We start from the raw sequence: 17903 nt of genomic DNA, 5'->3' as shown, positions 1-17903 counted from the left end.
ATACAAGTGCACATGCAGAATTTCACAAAAATCGCAGGTCTAGGCTGTCGCTGCCTTGCTACTGTCTTGGTTTGCTCAAAGCAAAGGTTTCTAATGTACTTACTATGCAAAGAGAGAAAAATCAAGGAGGAGTTGTCAGATCCTGCTCCCATGCGCATGACGCTAGAGGATAAACTTGATCACAAGAAGGCCAAGACTTGTAACTTGTGGAACAGACTGGGCTGCAAGATTCTGGGCGATTATGATGACCTGTACTTGAAAATAGCGATGCTCTTGCTGACTGACATGTTCAAGACGTTCAGGGAGATGTGCTCGAAACAGTAGTCTGGATCCCGCGTGGTATTTCACTTCCCCTAGTCTCTCTTGCGACACCTTGTTGAAAAAGGCCAGCATGGAACTGACACTGCTGATGGATTACGACATGCACCTGTTCTTGGGAAAAGGTTTACGAGGCCGAATTTCCCTGGCCTCAAAATGGTACGCCAAAACCAAGAATAAACAACGACCCAGGCAAACTGACCAAACACCTCCTCTGCCTAAATGCCAACAACCTGTACAGCTGGGCCATGAGCCAGTGTCTCCCCACCAGAGGATTTGAATGCACTCGAGACAAAGGTTACTTACTCAAAGTGGACTTGGAGTACCCCCAGGAACTACAAGACTCACACAACCGCTATCCCCTGGCTCCAGAACGACTGATTGTGAACCCAGACTGCAATGTCCGACAACCAAGGAAACTTGCTGGGGAAACAATGATGATGGCCAACGTCGTAAAAATCGTGCCAAACCTGATGAACAAAACGAAATACATCGTTCAATATCGTAACCTGCAGCTGTACCTGTCAATGGCATGAAACTCACGAAAATATTGATCAAAGATTTTTAAAGATTCAAGATTGATCAAATTCCTTGGATGGAGCCTTATATCCAAATAAACATGGAGTTGCGAAAGCTGGCCACCAGACCACCCTTTGCATGACACCGCCACCAAAAATAGTGCTTGGCAAGATGAAGGATGAATGCACTGGCATGCCAATCGCCAAATACTTTGACTTGAGACTTGCAGATGTACTCATCTAGAAAGCCACCGCCACAGAAAACAGGAAGGCAGAAGGAGTGAAAAAGCACATCAAGCACGCCAAATTCAAGGAAGCCCTGTTCAAGAATAAAAGATTCAAACACCGAATGAACATGCTGAGAAGTAGCAGACACAGGGTATACGGACTGACGATCAACTAGACCACTTTCGCGTACGGACACATGTGTAAAATTAATAGAACGCTCACTCACACATGCATGCATACATGGAGAAAATTTATTTCAGCCCACGAGGGTACTGGAGTTTCAGAAGAGAAAGCTAAAGAATGGCGCGAAAAACAAGCCATCTGGCATGTCTACCTGCCACTGCCTCAGTACGTCCGGATAAGAAATTTCAACGTTTTGACAGTGAAGCGTATTCACCAAGTCAACCTCCTGTTTCTCCCACATGACAGGAGACACAAAATCTACATTTTACATTTGTTCCACGCTGTGTCGAGGAAAGAGAGAGAAGTTCCAATCATGAGATGGGTTCAGTATATAAATATGCAGTTTATAGTTAAAATTTCCAGTTCTCTGCGTATAATTCAATGGCTAACAAATACAATTTGGAACTGGAAAAGTAAATAGTCTTTGCATGAAAATTTGATGTTTTCACCGACAAAATTCTTTTGTTCATTCACATGAAGTGATACAATCATGTTTTCTAACCATGAGAATAAGTTAGATGAAAGTGTGTAAGATAAGCTGACCACTTTCTATAGATAATTATATTTGGTCCTCAAAATTCAGCTTATCTACATTCAAATTCGGTACATGTTCTTGTTTCAGAAACATTGTGCACACCTTCTGGGCAGAGGGTTGATTTAGAGAAACTGCCTCAGACTCGTAGTGGAAGACAAGTTCTGCCCCGGCTTGCCTGGTGGATGGGTCAGCGACGATCATATGATGTGCAGGGTAATATCATTGAAATATCCCGGGGCACTCCACATGCTGAATCCCATATGAAGAAGAATTATTCAGAATATAAGGTATGAAATATTTTTTTCGTAGCTTTTTGGTAGTTTGGGTATTCTTAGAAAAATATTTTTGGCGTTTCCATGGCAACAAGTGTGACTGAGACTGAAACTGGTGGTAGTGCTCTTTTCCAGAGCAGAACTCTAGAACCGTTCACTATTTATTCACCAAACTTGACACATAGATTGATCTAGTGGTGTACTGGTGCATTTTTGTAGTTTTAGAATTCTGAATAAAATAATTTCTGCGTTTCCATGACAACAAGTTTGATTTGGACTGAAACTGCTGTTAGTGCTCTTTTTTGGAGCAGAACTCTAAAACCGTTCACTACTTCTTCACCAAACTTGGCACATTGATAGATCTGGTGGTGTACTGGTGCCTTTGGTATTTTTGGAATTCTGAATAAAACATTTTATGCATTTCCATGGTAACAAGTTTGACTTTGACTGAAATTGGTGAGTGTGCCCTCTTCCTGAGGTCCACTTTAAAACTGTTCACTATTTCTCCACCAATTGTGGCACATAGATAGATCTGAAGGTACACTGATGCCTTTTGGTAGTTTTGGAATTCTGGATGAAATATATATCTGCATTTCCATGGCAACAAGTTCAACTTTGAGTGAATTAGGTGGAAGTGGTCTTATCTGAAGCAGAACTGTAAAACCTTTCATTGTTTCTTCACCAAACTTGCGCATAGATTGGTCTAAAAATATTTTCAATGCTCTCTTTCCACTTTGCCAAAACACTTGGCATAATCATAACTAGGAGACATATTCATGAGGAGTAATTTACCTTTGTGGGGGATATTGATGACTGTGTCTTCTTGTTTATTTTTGTACTTTTGTACACCTTGAGACATTTGACAATTTAATGAAATGTCATCACTGACAAAGCTATTTTCATGACACAGGCTGCTGGGTCATCAATTAGGAATGAAACAATGCAAAAACACCATTTTTTCCTTTCACCATCTTGACTCATGCTTATTATGCTCATCTCCTCCTGTGCGAAGATAGCGGAACACTTGAAATCTCTTTAGGTTCCCTTCTAATTGAAGCCCTATCTTCACACAGAGGGAGGAGACAAGGATGATAAGCATGAGTCAGAATACGTATAAAATGTCAATTTTATTCAGAAAATCACATTTTTACAACAGTGTAATGGTAAATTATAATTTCAATCAAAATTTATCTTTAAGAGAAGGTCATAGGGCTGTTAAGAGGCATATAGTACTTATGATGTACAGTACAGAATATTTCCAAGTGCTCTTTTTATTTCAGACCCGCTCACATCATTGTAGAAAGTATGTAACTGTAAATACAAGCACTATGTCTACTCCTAAACATCAGAGTGTAGATGTCCAGTCACAGGTTCTTGGTATTATTGAGAAGGCCAGATCAGACCGAGCCCTGCCTAAAGACCGTCGTGAAACTTGTTATGACCAGAGGAAGAAGGACACTCGCAGACAGAGCAAGCTTGATATGATCCCTGTTGTTCCTGTGACTTTAATGAAAGAGAATATAATAAATAAACAATCTCGGACTGTTGTGCATGAGAAAAAGGACAAGCACAGCAAAAATCCAGCTCGAAGTCGAAGACGAATTTTAGATGTACAAGAAACATCAAGCGACGAAGAGGCAATAATTTCTGATAAGAACTCAAATGTTGAATCAGATTCTCAAACAATAAAGTCAAAAAGCTCGAAGGCAAAAGTTTCAAGGAAGCGAAAAAGCACTGAGCCGTCTTCAGATAGTGATGATAATGCAGTAAAGAAAGCGAGGAGGATGCCTAAAAGAATAGATGAATCTGAAGCAGAGTCAAGCACAAGTCAGACTAAAGCTAAGAAAAGTGTCCCCAACAAGAAAAAAAACAGTTCTAAAAAAGCAGCATCAAAATCATCAACTGCATGGGGGAAATCTGAAATAATGAGACTTTACAGGTGAGTTATTTACATGTGTATGATTCAGCCATTATCACTAAATATTCTAAAGATAAATAGTATCTGCAGACACCTTAGACAGCATTGTAAAATACCTATATCTTACTGAAATACAAGCTTCAGTAATAGTTCTGTGTGTTTGTGGGGTATTGTAACTGTAGCTTGACAAGGGCTATGAACAATAACAGAAACACATACGTACGTAAGTACAGGAATCTCTGCAGGCCTTAAACCCCATTTTACTTTACCTCCATTTTAGTATTAAAAACCTCCATTTTAGTATTAAAAACCTCCATTTTAGTATTGAAATGTGTTTCTTAGTTTGAGGGAGCTTAATGAAAATTCTGCCTTGAACCAGTGTCGTTCTGTTGCAGTAAGAAATCACCTGCTCCATGCTATAGCCATGTCATGCCCTCAACACCTTAGTTTATGTTGACAGAGCTATAGAGCGGACAAGAGAAGAACATCCCTACTTCTGGGAAGTTATTGCAGAATCTGTTGAGACAAGGACGATGGATGAATGTCGGATATATTATGAAAACTCGCCAAACACTGCCTCTAAGCCAGAACCCAAAACAAAGTCTAAACCAAAAGGGAGGACTAGGTCCAAGAAAGGTAAGCAGATAGTTTGCTAAATTGTTTAATCCCAATTACAACACAGTAATAATTGTTTGTTTGTTATTTTACGTTGCGCCTAACAACACTTCAGCTATATGCAACACACTAAATATTTAAAGTTTGGACCAGAATATCTGGTGTATGACATCTTGGGCTTCAATCTGTACAGATCCAATAATATACATCAACAAAATGTGGACCCTGACACCCAACCCTGTTAGTCGTTTCTTTCTACCATGTTCTACCGGCATAGTTTGCTCACAACCAGTTGTAACCAGTGAAGATCCGGGTGAGGACTTGTCTTCAGCAACATATTTGTGTCAAGAGTGATCAGGTGGTCAGGCTCGATGGCTTGCCCAACACTTTATTATGTATAAACCGCTGTCATATAGCTGAATTATTCCTCGGTGCAGCACTGAACAACAAACAAAAAAAACCCCAGATCCCAGGTACTCAATCAGTCAATGTGTGAAATCCATTTCTGGTGTCCCCAGCCATGATATTACTGGAATATTACTAAAAGTAGTATAAAACCCCACCCACTCACAACAGTCAGTGCTTTCAATATCAATATGATCTACATCATCTGTGAGTTACCATAAACTGCATGACTACAGTAGATGTGCCAGGAAGTAGTTTCTGGAAGGCAAGAAGTTAGTTCTGGTGCTGTCACAGAATCGAAAGAACAGAAAACAGATAATGCTGCTTCCACATGAAACTGATCATAACTATCATAGTGCTCAAACTTGTGCTGCTGAAACCCCCCTGACTTGTCTTCTTTCTTCTACAGGAAAGGCCAAATATACAGAAACAGAAGATGATGACTTTTTCAGAGCAACTCCATTTAGACCAAGCAACAACAAAAAGGTAGAATTAGCCATCTTTTATAGTTGGGTTTATGCCATGTTGAACTGTGTGCCTCTTTCATGGATCACTTGAATGGGCACTGTTGTTAAAATACTAGTTACATTTCTTAAAAAGCTGATATGTTTGTGTTTGACAGTTTGTATTCAGTATTCTAAGGTGCTTTGGTGAAAGATCAAAGGTGCCGACAATACTTTATCAGACGATAATGAGCACTTTGCATTACGTCACAGTGTGTTGACGTCATTGTGCCATTCCAGCCAGCCCCTCGTAATGAAACTTTTTGGCATTACGTCACAATGTAACCAACGTCATGATGGATGTTAGTTGCCAATGCCTCATATAGACTCCCACAGTAAACTGCTTCGTCGCATCCCGTTACTTGGTTTGCAGTTGCGTCACACAGCTAACAACACTGGTGAAATCATTATGTTTATGTTTTCCGAAGGATAAAATGTCTCATAGTTCGACTCAAAATTTTACAGAGACACGGTAATGTTTGCAATGCAATCATGGAATGTCACAAGACTACTCAGTTTCAGCTGAATGTACTGATCTAAACTTTCGTTGGTAGTAGAAATGAGACTGTCATATTGCCTTGTATGCTTTAAGAGAATCTCAGATGTAATTAAAATGATGTAGAGAAGATATTAAACAAAAACTGTCACCAAACTGTTCATCATCTGTTTTTCTATTAACGTTTGTCTTAACATACAGGGTTTACACGTCAAGAGAACAGCACGTCAGTTAACCCTGTGCGAGGATTCTTAATTTAGGTCATTGACACCGTCGTTTGTTTTCTGCCGTAGATTAATCGAAATTAGGCTTAGAAATGGTTAAATACAGCATGTTAGAAAAGAAATACAGTTCGTTCTGCCACCATGTATAGTGTAATAAAGCACACTCGGAGCATCCAAGTGCTTTAACGATGTAATGGTTCAGGCGAAAGTGTGCTTTATTACACTATACATGGTGGCAGAACGAACTGTATTTCTTAATCCTTCCTTAGGGTTTCAAGACACAAGTACCTGTTTTGTGTGGACAGCCATACCAGATTAACAGGATTGAAAAGACCAAATGTGTCACCTCCATTTATCACTGGTTTAGTCTGTGTACCACTGACCACATAATACTTTGTAAGAAAACCACCTCCGTGGTGTAGTGGTTACAGCTTTCGCTCAGAGAGTGCAAAGTCACAGTTCGATCCTCAGCCAAGTTGGACGAAAAGACACTGAAATATGGTGCTTTGCTTGGAGATAGTATAATGTGTATTAGTGGGGGATTCATGCTTAACTGCAGCATAGTATCTCTGTGAGCTAGCAGTTTAAAATCAGTTTAAGTCTGGACTAGTACAAGCAGCCGCACACCCACGCTTATGCACATCATGAATGAAATATTCTCAAGTACAACATTAAACCTCACTTCACCTCACCTATTTGTAAGAAATAATAAGGGAATAATTCTTACTAAAATCATTTTGAATATGATCATATTGATATCATATATTGAATCCTATGGATTTGACAGAAGTTCATAAAGGGTATTATATTGAAGTTTATCTTTGATTTCGTTGAAACTGACTTCAGTAAACCTTTTACAGAGTTGTCAGGGTAAAGCAGTGTTACTGTCATTGTAGTTTACTCTTTCGACTGCATCATTTGAGATTCAGAGGCAGAAAAGGTCTGTTGTGTCCACCTATGGATGGATGATCGCAGTGACTATGGATCATTGTATCATTCTCTGTGAATCAAGGCTCATGTTATCAAACATTTGTTTGGCAGGAACTAATGATGAATCATTCACTGGCCACACTGATATCCCATAAGTATTGTATACTGCAGTGTCAGCAGCTTTCAGTTACTCAACACATATACTGATCATATCAATTCTGTGGGAGCTGTGAAGTAGCCTAACGGGTCAAGTGTTCACTCGTCATTCCAAAGACCCAGGTTCAGTTCCCCACATGGGTACATCATGAGGCCCATCTCTGGTGTCCCCTGCAGTGATATTGCTGGAATATTGCTAAAAGTTTCGTAAAACCCAAGTCACTCACTCACTCACTCACTGCAATTTTGACACTTGTAGTTGACAGTACATATGCTATTACAGTTTATTTGTTAGGATAATGGTGATAAGACTTCTACAAAATACATTGCCACGCTTACAGCTGTCTATCATTTCAGAGTAAGACATTCAACCTGACAGCAGAAGAAACCTTGACCTTTGACGAAGAATGTCTTCCCACCCCAGGAGCTCTACACAAAACCCCCATCGTGAAGGACATTCAAAGTCTCAGAATGGAAAAAGCACTTAATAAGTATGAAGCTGGGAATATTATGCTCATTTAGGGGGGATTGCAACTGTTTTTGACAATACTTATATTGTGTCAGTACAAAGGTATGCACATGCATATGAGTTAGTTACTACAGTGCTATATATTTTATTTAAGGTAGTATTACACTAGTATAATACTGCTAGATGTGTGATGATGTAATGGTGTACAGTTATGACGTCATAGTACTATTACCTCTGTCACAATGGTATTAGACCTAGCTTGACCCACAGAAAACATGACGCATCACACTGAAAACAGTTCTTATCAATTTATGTTTGAGAGTAATATACAGAATACTAAACTCGCTTCTGTGAAATACCATTTCGTATACCATGCCATGGTTGTTTAGTATCCTTGATGTGTCTGATTACAGCTGCAGTTACATTACAGAAGTTACAGTTTTAACAGTTAACAGCAGGCAGTTGTTTTTCAAGAGTCTAAAGCATAATTTGAATCTCTTTATGGCAACTTTCTGTGCTTCTTGATACGATTGAAAGGTGAAACAAATCAATCTGTGGCATGAGCAGCACTGATTCTGACACAGACCTATACTAGTGCTGCGTGTGTAAGACCTGTGGATGTCGTTGTCAGGAGTCGGCTAGGCAGGCAAGAGGAAGACGATGAGGAGGAGGAGGAGACTGTGGCCACTGTGAAGACAAGCAAGGGCAAAACTAGATCCAACTCACACAATAGTATGTACAGTTCTTTAACCACTGTAGCAGGACAAGAGGTTCATTATTATGCAGAGATTTGTGTTAATATTGCCTCTGTGTGAAACTAGTAAAACCTAAATATGACACTGTTTCCGTCTATGTTGGATTCACTTGTACACAACAATCTTCGTTAACAGATCTTGAATACTTGATGTATGAATATCTTGTGTTTTGTTCTATGCAAACAAACAGATCAAGTGAATATAAAGGGTATTGTTTCAGAACCAACAGCTCTCTTATTCAGAAATGGAGGGTCATATACCTGCTTTGATTGCTGACTAAGCAGCTTGATTGGGTAGCCTTAGGCATACATTAGATTTGGTAACATCTGTGGAATTAGGATTGGGGTAGCCTACTGGTGGAAGTGTCTGCTGGTCACGCTGAAGAGTCAGGTTTTAATTGCCTCATGGGAACAATGTATGAAGCTCATTTCTGGTCTTCCCCACCATGATATTGCTAGAAGATGGCTGAAATCTGTGCTAAACAATACTCACACACTTACTCTCTGTACTTAAGCAACAGTGGCCATTAACCCACACTAGTTCCTGTAGCTATTGTTTGTTATCCACCAACTCTTATAGTGATATTTTTAATTGGACATGATGCATATGATATGTATAGGTGACTATAGCACTGTTATTGCTTCCAGTTGCTGGGGTGACTGCAGGCCGTGGCACCATGAAACGCAAGGAGCAGATGCGAGAGGTCTACAACAAACATAACAAAGGAGCAGAAGATGACATCTTTGATGCCACACCTCTAAAGACTGGCACTCAGAAGAAGGTGAAGAGCAGTTTTTCAGATTATCAGAATATTTTATATATAAAGCAGTTATTGTAACAGGTTATTATACATTGCTATATAGAAGCAAGGTTAGTATAAATGCATGTTTTCTGCAAACATATTTAACATAACAATGAACACTTTACGTAGGAGACAGTTTGACAAGTCACCGCTGACTTCCCGCGGTACTTGCAAATTTGATTGTGAAAAAGCAAAATGTTGGCCATTTAATTGTTAAAAATGACTTCAGTGAGTCAATGACATGGGTCTCGGAGTCCTACAAGACTGTAATCTGTTTGGGATTGCTAAGAATAATGTGAAATTGATGCTATTGCGGTAGGCGCGAAAAACAGACTCTCGCGAATGTGGTAAGTGAGTGTCCCTGTTGTTTCTGTCAACAGTTTTAATGAATGAAATTGGGATTGAACTTAATGAAATAAAATGTGGTTTATGATGCTATACATTCTCGCATGACTGTGTTTTACCACGCTACAGCGTGGGGTGTTGTATCACAGCAAACATTGTTAGTACTCATCGTAATTCGATTGATAGTATGTCATGTCTTTCATAAGTTACTACTACAATGTTGGTATGATTATTATTGAGAAAACCCTCCATGTTTTAAGTGTCTGAAACAATGGATATGTAAAATAAACACTGTCAGTTGCCATCCACTCTGAATTATGGTTTATGTAATTTATCAGAGCACAACAGCGGATTTGTTGATGAGCTATTTTCGATTTCGTGAAGGGGTGTGATCGCAGTTCAACTTTTTTATGGGAGCCACGGATTACCCTGTGGTTTAACCGAATCCTCAGTATCAGGAAGCATGTTATTGCGAGTGATAACTGTATGTGCTATGTTACATCTGACCACTTTCTAAACGGCATTGTGTAATCATAGCCTTCGGTTGTGAGAGTCGTACCAATTTACACTTATCAGAGGAATACACAAAGCCTGCAGCCTAGACTACCAGTTGTTCGACTTTCATTTTTGTGGAAGTCACGGTGGCTTAGCAGGTTAGGCCACTGACTTTGTGTGCTGGTGATTAGGTGCCTGACACTGAGGTTGTGGGTTCAAGTCCCAGATGGGACTCAACTCAAGAAAAGTACTAGAGTTTGTACTTTACTAAGAAAGTGTAATCCCAAATATAACATATGTTACAGGGTGAATATAGCCTACTCATTGATTTGTAACTTTATCAGGCTCATTGAAATTTTTTTTTTTTATAAAGACCATTGAAGATTTGACCATATGGTGTATATTCAAGCACTTGAAGTTATTGTGGCAAGGAAATGTAGAAAATTCCTAAAGCAAAATGGTTTTTCAACCGAAATGAATTAGTCATCACCATGTTACTGAGGCCAGTCAATCTAGCATACCTGATGAACATTTATAAGAATTCTTAGCTTCAACATAGTGTGAGAAATTCATGATTAACTGTTACCAGATGTTGATCTATGTGCATATCCGCTCTGTTCATAGTCACTACCTCAGAAGTTTACGCTCACAGAGGAAGAAGAGCTTGATTTTGAATCAGAATGCATGCCAACACCAGGTATTCGACACAAGACACCTGTCGTTACTCAAGGGTCCCGCTTCTCCCACAAGACACCCACCAGTAGTGCAAAGGCTGTCACTACCCCATGGCTGAACCCTCTCAACAGGTGAGGTAGCTCCATGTCGGCATCCAGGTTCTGTGTACAGTAGACGAGAATAGTTGCCCATATATAAACCTGTTCAAGTCATGGTGTTGTATTTAGTGATGGTTGAACTCTAAAGTACCCAAATGCTATGTGACAGTTTACAGTGTTGTTTGATGGATTGATTTAGGTCACTCTGTCTACATTTAAATGTTTCTCAGATCATTCTTAAGAGGTACTGAGAACCAAGAATTGATTTTATTAAATGTGATAGTCATCTGGGAAGCACATGAAATCATGACCGTTTGTATGAGAAATGTCGACCTGGCGATAGTTTGGTTGCCTTGACATTCATTGTGTAGCATAAGTAACAATCAGTCCAGCTCTCTGTGATCCAGTCTTCAGATGTTTCATCATTTCAGGAAAATGGCAGATCAAGTAATTGCACAGAATCAAAGGAAAGGAGGGAGACAGAACAGAGTAAAGGATTCCAAGGTGACTGCTCTGCTTTACATAACACTCTCATTGTTGTATTTCTTGAATATCATAATCACTGGATTGTATGATCCAGACTCGTTTATTTGCAGACTGATGCCACATAGCTGGAATATTGCTGAGTATGGCATAAAACAAACCTCACTCGCTCACTGGAATATGAGCAACATGTCTCAGGCCCTGCAGCTTACCTTTATTGATTATTTGCCAGTATCTGATACTTGTGAGTCCCATGCCAAGGTTTATATTGGTATCCTTCATCAGTCTCTGCATGACACCTGGTCTTTTCCACCACCTCCATTGTGTAGTGGTTATAGTGTCCTGGCCACATTATACCAAGAGACGTTAAAATATGGTACTTATTTGGTTACTGCCTGGCATTTGCATTAATGGGTTCAACATGGACTGGTCGGGTCAGAGTCAGTATGTGTCTGAGTGGGGTATTCAGTATGCATGCACATCGTCATATGAATGAAATATTCTTAAGTACGACGTTAAAGCCAACCTCACCTCACCTCACCTTACCTCACCCAATCCCTTCCACAAAGCAGTTATAGTACAGTGACAGTCAAAAGACTTTGGTAAAATATAGGAGACAGTATTGCCTTGGAGCAAAGAGCACTGGTGGAAAACGGGAACACCGACATGTATAATCTTCTTTAACTAATGCCACCGTTAGAACTGCCTCTTTGGTGGATGCAGGTCATTGTTTTGAATAACTGGTTTCCAGTGTCAGTCTGGATGTCTCCAGTACATGATAGCAAATGATACTGAAACATGGTAAACGATTTGCCAATTTATTCTGAGAACCACTGTTTGTACAGAAGTATTCTGTTATTTAACAATTACGTTTGGTTAAACCCACAGAATCAAACGCCTCGAGCAAGCGGTGCTGAGAAGATGGGCCCTACCAAGTCACTGTTCAGAAATAACACCACACTTACAAATCTTTTTGAAGAGGTGGAGGAAGAAGAGGATATGGAGGAAGAAGAAAAGGACTACTACTGGTCTGATGAAGACTAAGTGATTTTAATGATGGCTGAAGACATGTTGTGAGATGTCCATGGAGGATGAACTGCAGTAAACACTCCTGCCCACCCAGCATGAGAAGTGGTTACTATCAGTGATGTCAAGAGAAACAGATTGTGATGAGTTCCTGAAGTTCTCTGTCATATGAACTACAGTATGCTCTGGAAGCTTCAGAACAGAAATGAAGAAATAATGATGGGTTCCCCCTACAATCTGTGCGACGTTATTTGTTGCTGACCGCTATGTAGATTCCAAAGAAGGAAAAAGAGTGACATGGTTCAAGTCAGTTAGCAGATGTTGATTTAAACCTTACCTTGGTTTTCTTCAGTCTTCAATGTGATGATGGTTATCAGTTTACTTGTGAATGATTATTTTCTCTGATAATTACAATATCCCTCTACTGTATGTGTAACCAGTTGCTATTCTAAAACTTATGCTGGAATTGGTTGCCATAAGGTGGGCATCTTAAAACTCGTGACACTGATAAATACAGCCTCGTTTTCGAACCAGGATGGCTCAGTGGTGAAGTGGCTTCTCATGCATAAGGTCTGAGTTTGATTCCCCTCAAGGGTGCAGTATGTGTAAATGACCACATTTATGTACCCGCCGTGATATTGCTGAAATATTGTTGAATCTGCATAAACCATGATCACTTACAAAGCTTCATGCATGGGATGTTGAACAGCCAGGATATCCCCTTTGTCTGACTGGTCAGATGTTCGGTAACTACAAATCATATATACATGTGTGAAAGCCCTGAAAGGAACTTAATCTGAATGGTGATCATGGGCAGTGCTTGCCGCTGATAAATATTGACAACTGCTGGAGAAGTGAACACAAAGACTGTTGTGAGCCTCTAAAACATCATATTACAGACCCCTGATTTTGTGTTCAAATGTACAGTGAAATTATGATAGTGATAAAAGTATTTTAGATATTGACCGTAAATGGTGGATGATTTAACAGAGTCTGCTGTTACTATGACTACCTGGGGAAAACCTGCGTTCACAAGAGGAAGTTCTAATCTGATCTGACGCATTGACAGCTGATGGATGTATGGCACCATTTTTAACTTGTTTCATTTAGATATTTATTTTAAAGTTTGTTATTACCTTGTATATTGAATTGTATATTTATGCCACTTAGTGTGTTTATTATGTTTATTTAAAAACTTTTTTCTCACAATGACCTTAATAACACACTTTTTGGATGATGGTAAAGCTGCTCTCAAAACCTTACAAGTAAACACATGTACATGATTTATTTTACTGGACATGTTTTATTTCTCATCATAAACTACTGTTTGGGTCAAATCTGTTTGATCTGAGCCGCTAGGAAACATGGTTATTTGGTTCTATGACTCCATGTTGAGTTCCTTCTTCCAATATACGAATAAGGTGAAAAGGGAAACTAATACTAATTTGTGATTCATCCTGTAGCTGAGGCTGTATTTTTAGAGAATAAATTTCATCGCCCTTTAATTGCTTAAACTTTGTTTTCATCATCTAAAATGAACATTCATCTAATGAATTCATGTTGGATATCAGTGAATGTGATTACTAGCCACTGAGCCCATTATATAGCTGGAATGAGTGAGTGGGGTTTTACAACGCTTTTAGCAATATTCCAGCAATATCTTTGTAGAGGGACACCAGAAATGAGCTTCAAACATTGTACCCATGTGGGGAATCAAACCCATGTCACTGGCATGATGAGCGAACGCTTTAACCATTAGGCTACCCCACTGCCCTTCATATAGCTGGAATATTGCTGAGTGTGTGTTAACAAATCAACAAGGGGAAATGAATGTGTAGAGGTTACTACATACTTCTCTGCATTATCCAAATGGTCCTGATTGTCGATAATAATATTCGGGCATTTTCACTAAAGCAGCTCTGTCTAATGACAACAGAATTATATTCTTACATTATATCCTACATTTTACTATGTTGTGCTGATATGCTTTGCTATAGTAGTGCTTACTGACTGTATTGCTGAACACTATATTGCAGTATGAACATGCATATGTACATGCGTGCACAACACGAAAAACACCCTTAAGAATTTTCATTTGACATTCCTGTTTCCATTGTCAAGTAAAAAATAGCCCGGCTAAGCCATATTTAGTAGAATTGTAACAGCCAATGACACAGTGTACATACATGTGGATGCTAGCTGTTTACAGTATTTGTAGATAGTGGTTTATGGCAGCCTAATGACTACTTTATTTTGTTCTGATACTTGACATGTAACTGGTGAACCATTACACCCTGTGTGTTACCTAGTCCGTGTATGTGTCACAGGTGCTTGACCTGAGGCACATCTCTCTCTGACTGTACATCATGTAACAATGCATCTCATCATTACTTGATATTAATCAGAATGCAGTGATTAAACATGTTTCAGGCAGGACGTCATGAACATTTGCTAGTAACATTTTTATGGTAATGTCTTTGTACTCTGTGATGAGATGTCCTACAGTTTTAAACCAAATCGTTTACTTACACCAGAAAAAGGAACCCATCTAGACAAACCGAATGGTAAAGCCAGTGACATAAACATTCTTGTTATTATCAATGTTTTTAGGTTGCAACAGTCACTGAAACAAACTTGAAGAACAGCAGTGATAGTTCTATCAAATACATTACCATTGAATATTCCTTTCTTGTGTTCTTCAATCAGCCGTCTGTGTAAACAGGCAGGTGGTTGGCATTAGGTCCTTACAAAGGCTACTCTAGCAATGCCTTCCTTGTGAGTCATCTGCATTTGTTTACATAACAGTTGTCTTCCAGTTTTCTCATGATTTTGAACCATCACAGCCATCTGTGTTCAGTAATTCAAGAAATAGGATATGGTGAAATTTCAAAGCAGGTTAACTGGGTTTTCCAGTTGCTCTGTAGGTAGTAAAGGTAATAAAGCCTGGTTTGTTGTATATAGAGTGCAGCGCTCTGTTGCCATGGGTGTAGGGTGGTATAACAGCTAGAGTATGACAATGATAAATACAGTCCAACTAGAGGTCAAGTTCTGTCATATAAACAATGCTTGTTCCCAAGACCAGACATGGTGCTATTAAGTGTAGAAAAATAATCATGGCAAACCAGGTTTTCAAGCCCACAATCAGAGGTTCCTGGTGTGCCAAACCGATGTAACTTTGCAGTGCCATTGGTGACTGGGACACCAGTGCCCCTCAATGACAGTGATTAATAATGTGACAGAATTCTATAAGTGAAAGAAATACATTTATGATATTATATTTTCAATGGGAATCTGCGAATTTTAGTCATTACAGTGGAAGCCCTCAAAATCAGCATCCCTCCAATCCGATATGCTCTCAATATCAGTACCAGAATTTGGTCCGACAGAAGCTAGTTAATTTATGATCATTTGCGTGCCTTATAATTCGATGTCAGCCTACTCCGTACTTCAGCACAATAAAGACTGCCCAATTGACTGTTTGTACAGTAGCTAACACTCACAAAACCAGCATCTACTCTCATGGCTCTCCTGTTGATTGACTGAACATGTATTAACAACACAGTGGATTACAGTTAAGTATGGTGGTTAAGCATCAATAGGTGAGGTAAATTGGTGAGCTGTACCTGTCACTTGGCCAATTAACTGTCGTGTCACAGTTTGTTAGTTGCTCATCATGTCGTTACAGCACATGGAATATCATTCTCACAAAAAGGAAAACATTCACTAAACCAGCATGCTCACTGTACCAGCATATTTTGCCGGTCCCAACGCATGACAGTTCAGAGGGCTTCCACAGTATTTGAAAAACATGGTCAAAAAACGACCCTTCTTGGCCTTCCTTTGACATGTGTACACACTAGTTCATGGTGCTGGATTTCTTGAGCTTTTTTACTAAGTGTTTATCAGTGAAGGATGTAGCAAGATTTGGGCTGGTGTATGGTTCCATTGTATGTAGTGGAGCTGCATACTGATGTGAATCGATATTCACTCACTATCTTAAGATGTATGAGAGAAACTGCTTTGATCCTATATCATTGCTGGATTCTGTCTAATTCTGACACACTTAAGATTTCCGACTTCTTTGGTTTGGTTTGAGGGCACCGATACACTGAGGTGTTATTTCTTTAACTGACATGGTGATGTCATGTAGTGCTTTGTAAGTGAGCAGTCAGTCGCTGAAATAAAGTCCTTCTAATCTAGAAGTAAGCATTGCTTAATCTTCTAATATTGATTTTGATTAGTGAACTTAGGAAGTATAATGAAAACATGTCCAAATACCTCTGTACAGCATAAATTCCAAATAATATTGTACTTTCCAGCTGGCAATGAGATTGGTAGTTTGGATCAGTAGATGGTCATTGTCTAAGAGATAGCTGAACTTCAACTTACTATTTAAGCAGATATTCTGTTTCTTGTGCTTGCAATTATTAGAGATGATCTACAACAATGTACAGTAACAATACCTTTTACCATTGAAGTCTTATATGTAGAACCTACATTTCAGAACATAAAATATCTCACTGACATCTCAGAAAATGAACTTGTTTTAGTAGCATCCACTGAAGTGTATATATTGACTGAAAAGTCAGGATTATGTAGGTTTAACTTTTAATGGTGCAGTGTATATTTGACTTGCCAGGCCTTCGTTTATGTGTTTGTGATTTCATCATGTGAAGTCAGATTTCATTATGAAATAGGTGCTTGAGTGATCTCAATTTTGAAAAGGTTAGAGATGACATCTAGATTGATTCAATCATTAGACACGTCTCATGTCATTATTTTGTTTTGGTCATTTATAAGTATTATTTCCAATATGTGTTCATGTTATCTGTAAAGTGTATGTTTGAGATTAATTCGGTAATGCTGCTTACTGTCTTTGAGGTATTTTGCTAAGTTTGCAATAAAACAATGCTACGCCAATACACAAAGTCTTTAGATAGTGTTTAGACCTTGATAAGATGAAAAACACTTTTTGAGCATCTGTGGTGTAGAACAGAACCCACCAGAGCTTGACCCAGGCAACCGTTAGGAGATCAACACGTGAAATTACAAAGACAAAAATGCGAAAGGCCTCAAAGAGTCAGAAAAATGGCAAGGCAGCAGGTGAAGATAACATCCAATAGAGGCAAAGTGAAGTGGGAGAAATCAATAGAACAGCTGCGTGTTCTCCTCACCCTTATATGGACCAAAGAAATCCCAGCAGACTGGAAGAAAGATCTACTTGAAAAGCTGCCCAACTCAGTGGGGAGGTGCCACTTTGTTTTTAATACCTAGTAAAATCTTCATGCAGATCATTCTGGAACAGCCATCGACAGATTTAGAGAAGAGCAAACAGGGTTCAGGAAAGAATGGACATCTGCAGTCCAGATAGCTGGATCATCGTTGAGCAAATGACTGAATGGCAATCTCTTTTCTACGTCTGCTTCATCAACTTTGAAAAGGGTGTTTAACAGT

General features: G+C 39.2%; 1 protein-coding gene across 1 annotated transcript in view; it reads left to right on the top strand.

Annotated features, from left to right (window-relative positions):
• Positions 1-13954, top strand: part of LOC137293829 (mis18-binding protein 1-like) — a 28218-nt gene extending 14264 nt beyond the window's left edge. Inside the window, exons 11-20 of the mRNA XM_067824593.1 lie at positions 1870-2069; positions 3335-3993; positions 4433-4608; positions 5402-5478; positions 7659-7792; positions 8402-8502; positions 9173-9306; positions 10792-10973; positions 11372-11444; positions 12312-13954. Of these exons, the coding sequence (XP_067680694.1) occupies positions 1870-2069; positions 3335-3993; positions 4433-4608; positions 5402-5478; positions 7659-7792; positions 8402-8502; positions 9173-9306; positions 10792-10973; positions 11372-11444; positions 12312-12467 (1892 nt within the window). The 3' untranslated portion in view covers positions 12468-13954. The remainder of the gene's footprint in view (positions 1-1869; positions 2070-3334; positions 3994-4432; positions 4609-5401; positions 5479-7658; positions 7793-8401; positions 8503-9172; positions 9307-10791; positions 10974-11371; positions 11445-12311) is intronic.
• The last annotated feature ends 3949 nt before the right edge of the window (positions 13955-17903 follow it).

This window comes from Haliotis asinina, chromosome 8 (assembly GCF_037392515.1).
Source record: "Haliotis asinina isolate JCU_RB_2024 chromosome 8, JCU_Hal_asi_v2, whole genome shotgun sequence".
In the NCBI taxonomy this organism is placed as follows: Eukaryota; Metazoa; Mollusca; class Gastropoda; order Lepetellida; family Haliotidae; genus Haliotis; species Haliotis asinina.
This window is presented reverse-complemented; position numbering and strand designations above follow the sequence as displayed.